The sequence below is a fragment of the Homarus americanus genome, unplaced genomic scaffold (genome assembly GCF_018991925.1).
Source record: "Homarus americanus isolate GMGI-L3 unplaced genomic scaffold, GMGI_Hamer_2.0 scaffold55640, whole genome shotgun sequence".
Classification (NCBI taxonomy): domain Eukaryota; kingdom Metazoa; phylum Arthropoda; class Malacostraca; order Decapoda; family Nephropidae; genus Homarus; species Homarus americanus.
Genome location: NW_024713650.1, coordinates 4,747,775 through 4,754,415, shown reverse-complemented (window position 1 = coordinate 4,754,415; position 6,641 = coordinate 4,747,775). Strand labels below are relative to the sequence as shown.

General features: G+C 50.3%; 1 protein-coding gene across 1 annotated transcript in view; it reads left to right on the top strand.

The window, feature by feature from the left end:
• The first annotated feature begins 1,498 nt into the window (after positions 1-1,498).
• The window catches only part of LOC121874507, a 70,397-nt gene continuing 65,254 nt past the window's right edge, over positions 1,499-6,641 (top strand). The window contains exons 1-2 of the mRNA XM_042378665.1: positions 1,499-1,756; positions 2,537-2,777. Coding sequence (XP_042234599.1) covers positions 1,499-1,756; positions 2,537-2,777 — 499 coding nt within the window. The remainder of the gene's footprint in view (positions 1,757-2,536; positions 2,778-6,641) is intronic.

Sequence of the window (6,641 nt, the reverse complement as noted above, 5' to 3'; positions counted from 1 at the left end):
AGGTCAGTATACATAGTTTATCGTCTCCTTATGGTCTGTATATAGGTTACTGGTCTATTAGGCCAGTATATATAGTTAATCCTCATGTGGTCTTTAGGTCGGTATACATAGTTAATCGTCTCATATGGTCTGTATACATAGGTTACTGGTCTATTTAGGTCGTATACATAGTTTATCGTCTCATATGGTCTGTATACATAGGTTGCTGGTCTATTTAGGTCAGTATACATAGTTTATCGTCTCATATGGTCTGTATACATAGGATACTGGTCTATTTAGGCAGTATACATGTACTCTCTGTGGTCTTTGGTCAGTATACATAGTTAATCGTCTCATGTTCTGTATACTAGGATACTGGTCTATTTAGGTCCGTATACATAGTTAATCGTCTCTCGTCTTATACATAGGATACTGGTCTGTTAGGTCAGTATACATAGTTAATCATGTCATATGGTCTGTATACATAGGTTGCTGGTCTATTTAGGTCATTATACATAGTTTATCGTCTCATGTGGTTGTATACATAGGTTGCTGGTCTATTTAGGTCATTATACATAGTTTATCGTCTCATGTGGTCTGTATACATAGGATACTGGTCTATTTAGGTCAGTATACATAGTTAATCCTCATGTGGTCTATTTAGGTCAGTATACATAGTTAATCCTCATATGGTCTGTATACATAGGTTACTGGTCTATTTTGGTCCGTATACATAGAAAGTGTTGAAAATGACCTTCAGTGTGGCGGGTCGACTCACGTAGAGAAAATAACATTTATTTTCAGATTTCAACATTTCTCTCCTCGAGGGTGCCAGGAGGTCAAGGGTGCCAGGAAGTCAAGGTACCAGGAGGTCAAGGCTGCCAGGAGGTCGAGAGTGCCAGGAAGTCAGAGTGCCAGGAGGTCAAGGGTGCCAGGAGGTCAAGGGTGCCAGGAGGTCGAGGGTGCCAGGAGGTCAAGGGTGCCAGGAGGTCGAGAGTGCCAGGAGGTCGGGGTGCCAGGAGGGTCAAGGTTGAGGAGGTCGAGGTGCCAGGGAGGTCAGAAATAACTAAGTCAAGGCTGGGAGGTCAGAGTGCCAGAGGTCGAGAGGTGCCAGGAGGTCATGGGTGCCAGGAGGTCAAGGGTGCCAGGAGGTCGAGGGTGCCAGGAGGTCAAGAAGGTGCCAGGAGGTCAGAGCCAGAAGGTCAAGAGTGCCAGGAGGTCAAAGCTACCAGGAGGCTGGGGTGCCAGGAGGTCAAGAGTGCCAGGATGTCAAAGGCACAAGGAAGTCGTTAGAGGTCGAGGATGCCAGGAGGTCGAGGGTGCCAGGAGGTCAAGGTGCCAGGAGGTCGAGGGGCGCAGGAGGTCGAGGGTGCCAGGAGGTCGAGGGTGCCAAGGAGGCCAGGGCGGTGCCAGGAGGTCAGCAGCGGAGGTCGAGGGAAGTGCGGAGGTCGAGGTGCCAGGAGGTCGAGGGTGGGAGGAGGTCAGGGTGCCAGGAGGTCGAGGTGCCAGGAGGTCAACGATGCCAGAGGTCGAGGGTGCCAGGATAACGGTGAGAGGTCAAAGTGCGGAGGTCATGGGTGCTAGGAGGTCAAGAGGTGCCAGAGGTCGGGCAAAAGCAGTCAGCAAGGTGCCAGGAGGTCAAGGGTGTCGTGGAGGTCAGGGTGCCAAAAGGTCGAGGTGCCAGAAGGTCGAGGGTGCCAGGAGGTCAAAGAGGAGGTCGAGGGTGCCAGGAGGTCAAGGTGCAGGAGGTCGAGGGTGCCAGGAGGCAAAGCAGAAGGTCAGCGCAGGAGGTCGAGGTGCCAGGAGGTCAAGGGTGCCAGGAGGTGTGAGGGTGCCAGGAGGTCGAGGGTGCCGGGAGGTCAAGGGTGCCAGGAGGTCGAGGGTGCCAGGAGGTCGAGGGTGCCAGGGAGGGTGCCAGGAGGTCAAGGTGTCAGGAGGTCGAGGGTGCCAGGAGGTCGAGGGTGCCAGGAGGTCAAGGGTGTCAGGAGGTCGAGGGTGCCAGGAGGTCGAGGGTTGGGAGGTCGAAAGTGCCAGGAGGTCAAGGTGCCAGGAGGTCGAGATGCCAGGAGGTCAAGCGGTGCCAGGATGTCAAGAGTGGTGCCAGGAGGTCGAGGGATGCCAGGAGGTCAACGGTGCCAGGAGGTCGTGGTGCCAGGAGGTCGAGGGTGCGAGGTCAAGGTGCGGAAGTCAGTTGAGAGGTCGAGGGTGCCAGGAGGTCAACGGTGCCAGGAGGTCGAGGGTGCCAGGAGGTCGAGGGTGCCAGGAGGTCAAGGGTGCCAGGAGGTCGAGGTGCCAGGAGGTCGAGGGTGCCAGGAGGTCGATGATGGGAGGTCGAGGGTGACAGGAGGCAGGGTGCTGGAGGTCGAAAGTACTAGGAGGTCAAGGCTGCCAGGAGGTCGAGAGTGCCAGGAGGTCAAGGGTGCCAGTCAAGAGTGCCAGGAGGTCAGGGTACCAGGAGGTCAAGGCTGCCAGGTCGAGAGTGCCAGGAGGTCGAGAGTGCCAGGTCAAGGGGTGCTGTGGGAGGTCAAGAGGGTGCCAGGATTGAGCGTGCCAGGAGGTCGAGGTGCCAGGAGGTCGAGGGTGCCAGGAGGTCGAAGTAGGTGCTGCTGCCAGAGGTCGAGGTGCCAGGGAGGTCGAAGGTGCCAGGAGGTCAAGAGTGCCAGAGGTTCAAGAGTGCCAGGAGGTCAGCGGGTGCCAGGAGGTCAAGGGTGTCAGGAGGTCGAGGGTGCCAGAGGTCACGGGTGTAGGAGGTCAAAGGTACCAGGAGGTCAAGGATGCCAGGAGGTCGAGAGACCAGGGTAAGTGCTAGGAGGTCAAGGTGTGGGGTGTAAAATTGGATCTTACTTAGTGGAGCTTGCGTAAGGTGGCATACATTGAGCTTTCTGACGCATCTGAGAAATGGCTAAGTTAGGCATTGTCTATCTGCTTATACATGCCTGGAACTTAATGAGCCTAATTCAACTAAACTAACCTAGCCTAACTAAACCTAACCTAATTCATAACAAAAACTTCATGTAGTAATTTTAGACACACACACACACACACACACATGGGTGGCCTGGTGTGTGTGTGTGTGTGTGTGTGTGTGTGTGTGTGTGTTGTTGTGTGTGTTGCTCCACAGCAGCCTGCTGAGAATCTTGGAGTACAGAGAGACGTGAATAGGAATGGGGACCCTTGAGGTCTTGGTGTGTGTGTGTGTGTGTGTGTGTGTGTGTGTGTGTGTGTGTGTGTGTGTGTGTGTGTTTGTGTAATCATGACTGTTAACTGTATGGATTCAGCTGGAGAAATTGGTTACAATGTATTGTGTGGCGATGACGATTGATGACGATGATGATGATGATGGTGACGATGATGATGATGGTGTGTGATATTGATAGTGGTGATATTATGTGTGTGATACGTGTGTGACGTTGTGTGCGATGATGATGATGATGGTGAGGATGACGATGATGATGATGATGGTGACGATGATGATGATGTTGAGCGATGATGATGGTGACGATGACGATGATGATGATGGGGATGACGATGATGTGGTGATGGTGACGATGATGATGATGATGATGGTGACGATGACGATGATGATGATGATGATGATGATGTGGTGACGTTGATGATGATGATGACGATGATTGGTGTTGACGATGATGATGATGGTGGTGACGATGATGATGATGATGATGATGACGATGACGATGATGATGGTGGTGATGGTGACGATGATGATGATGATGATGATGAGGTGACGATGATGATGATGATGATGATGGTGACGATGATGATGAGGATGAGGATGACGATGATGATGATTATTATATTTCGTTATAATTGAAGCCTTCTAACAGAGTATATGTAAAAGAATAGTTCTTTAAATGTAAGTCCGTTATGCAAATGTCCGTTATACAGAAGTCCGTTATACAGAAGTCCGTTATATAGAGGTTCTACCGTATGCAAATTAACCCACACGTTTGAAAACAAATCCAGTCGAGATAAAGTAGATGACAGGCCACTCCTTGACGTCATCACCAGCAGCCCACTTGTGATTGGAGGACAGTACCACTCTTCAGTATGCTAATGACGTCATGGGTGTTTTATTGGTTTACTTTCAGGGGAGGAGGGGAGGTTAAATCACTGAATGGTCCCCTACTACACCCTCCCTCTACCCTCACCTCCCCTCCAATCCTCATCTTTCTCTCCCTACTCCTTGCCTCCTCCTCCTCCCCTCCCCTACCCATCTCCCCCTCCCCAGATGGTGGTTTAACTGATTTGACGTGTGTGTGAGGATGAGAGGTGGGTTTCTGTTGTAGATTTATATCTAAATGAATAATGTGTGTGTGTAGTTTATACATATGAGGAGACAGTGCAGCATGACAATGGGGGCAGGCTGTAGGCTCTCACTTTTATTCATCTTTTTTGGTGGTTATATTAGTTTTGTTTTTATTGTTGTGGTTGTTGTTGTTGTGTGTTGTGTGGTGTATTATTATTAGTATGTAGTAGTGGTGTATTTTTTAATGCATATTACTTGCCACTTTATTTACCGTAGTAGTGTGGTAGTAGTAGTGGTAGTAGTGGTTAGCATAGGATCTGCGGCTCAGCTAATTTAACACAGATAGGATAGCTTAGTATGTATTGGATATTTAATATTAAGGTAATTAGTGGTGGCAGAGGTGTAAAAAGTAATAACAGTAATACTGAAGTAATATCAATTTGTATTTTTAATGACATCATTAGTGTTAAATGAAATAATAACATTATTAATATTATTCTATATCTTGCTTCGTTAATACGTTAAATTACATTAAATCTTGTTATATTTACCAATTATTTAACATATATTACTTTTTATTAACTTGTTATTAATCAATTTAACATTTTAACATCTCTGTTTTATTGTCTGCCTTCGTTATTAACATTTTTAACATCATTATTTTCTACGTACAGATAAGTTAATAGCAGGATATTATTTATTTATTTATATTTTTTAGGTTCGTACGTAACTCGTGACTCATAGCTACCACACAAGAGTAATTCTTTCAGAGGCTGTAACTTCCCTCCTTCCCTTCCCTCCTTCCTTCTTTCTCCTTCCTTCCTCCCTTCCCTCCTTCCTTCCTCCCTTCCCTCCCTCCTTCCTTCTCTCCTTCCTTCCTTCTCTCCCTTCCTCATTCCTTCTCCCTTCCCTCCTTCCTTCCCCTTCCCTTCCTTCCTTCCCTCCTTCCTTCTCTCCTTCCTCCTTGTCTCCTTCTCCTCCCTCCTTCCTTCTCTCCCTTCCCTCCTTCCTTCCCTCCCTTCCTTCCTTCCTTCTTCCTTCCTTCCTTCCATACCTTCCCTCCCTTTCCTCCTTCCCTCTTACCTTCCCTCCCCTCCTTACCTTCCCTCCCTCCTTCCTTTCCTTCCCTTCCTTCCCCTTCCCTCCTTCCTTCTCCTTCCCTCCCTCCCTCCTTCCTTCTCCCCCTTCCCTCCTTCCTTCCTCCCTTCCCTCCTTCCTTCCTCCCTTCCCTCCTTCCTTCCCTTCCTTCCTTCCTTCCTTCCCTTCCTTCCTTCCTTCCCTCCTTCCCTCCATACCTTCCCTCCCTTTCCTCCTTCCCCCTCCCTTGCCTTCCCTCCCCTCACCCCACCTTCCCTCCCTCCCTTCCTTCCTTCCTTCCTTCCTTCCCTCCTTCCTTCTCCTTCCTTCCCCCCTCCTTCTTCTCTCCCTTCCCTCCTTCCTCCCTTCCCTCCCTTCCTTCCTCCCTTCCCTCCTTCCTTCCTTCCCTTCCTTCCTTCCCTTCCTTCCTTCCTTCCCTTCCTTCCTTTCCTCCTTCCCTCCATACCTTCCTCCCTTTCTCCTTCCCTCCTTACCTTCCCTCCCTCCCCTTCCCTCCCTCCTTCCTTCCTTCCTTCCTTCCTTCCCTCCTTCCTTCTCTCCTTCCTTCCCTCCCTCCTTCCTTCTCTCCCTTCCCTCCCTTCCTTCCCTCCTTCCCCCCCTTCCCCCCCTTCCTTCCCTTCCTTCCTTCCTTCCTTCCTTCCTTCCTTCCTTCCTTCCTCCTTCCCTACCTCCCCTCCATAACTCTTCCCTACCTCCTTCCCCCTCTCTACCTCCCTCCCCAGTACTGAATATGTGAGTGAGCCGCCTCACTTAACCACTCGCTTTAAGCTATGACACGAAGATGGATTCTCAAAGGCCATGTGTATTGAGTTCCCTCCACCTCCCTCCACCTCCTCCTCACTCCCTCCACCTCCCTCCACCTCCTCTACTCCCTCCCACCTCTCTCACCTCCTCTACCTCCCACCTCCTCCACCTCTCTACCTCCCTTCCACCTCTCCACCTCCCTCTCTGCCTCCCCCATCTCCTCCACCTCTCTTACCTCCTTCCACCTCCTCCACCCTCCATTCACCACTCCTCCACTCCCAGGAGGTGGAGAAGAGAAGAAGAGGGGAGGGAGAAGAAAGAGAGAAGAGTAGGGAGTGGGAGAGAGAGAGAGAGAGGAGAGGGGAGAAGAGAGAAAGAGGAGAGAGGGAGAAGAGAGAGACAAGAGTGAGGAGAGGGAGAGAGAGACAAGAGGGAGGAGAGTGGAGAAAGAAGGAGAAGAGTGAGGAGAGTGGAAAGGTGAGAGAGAGAGTGAGGAAGTGGAGAGAGAGAGAGAAGTGAGGGAGGGGAAAGAGAGAGAAGTGAGGAGAGTTTT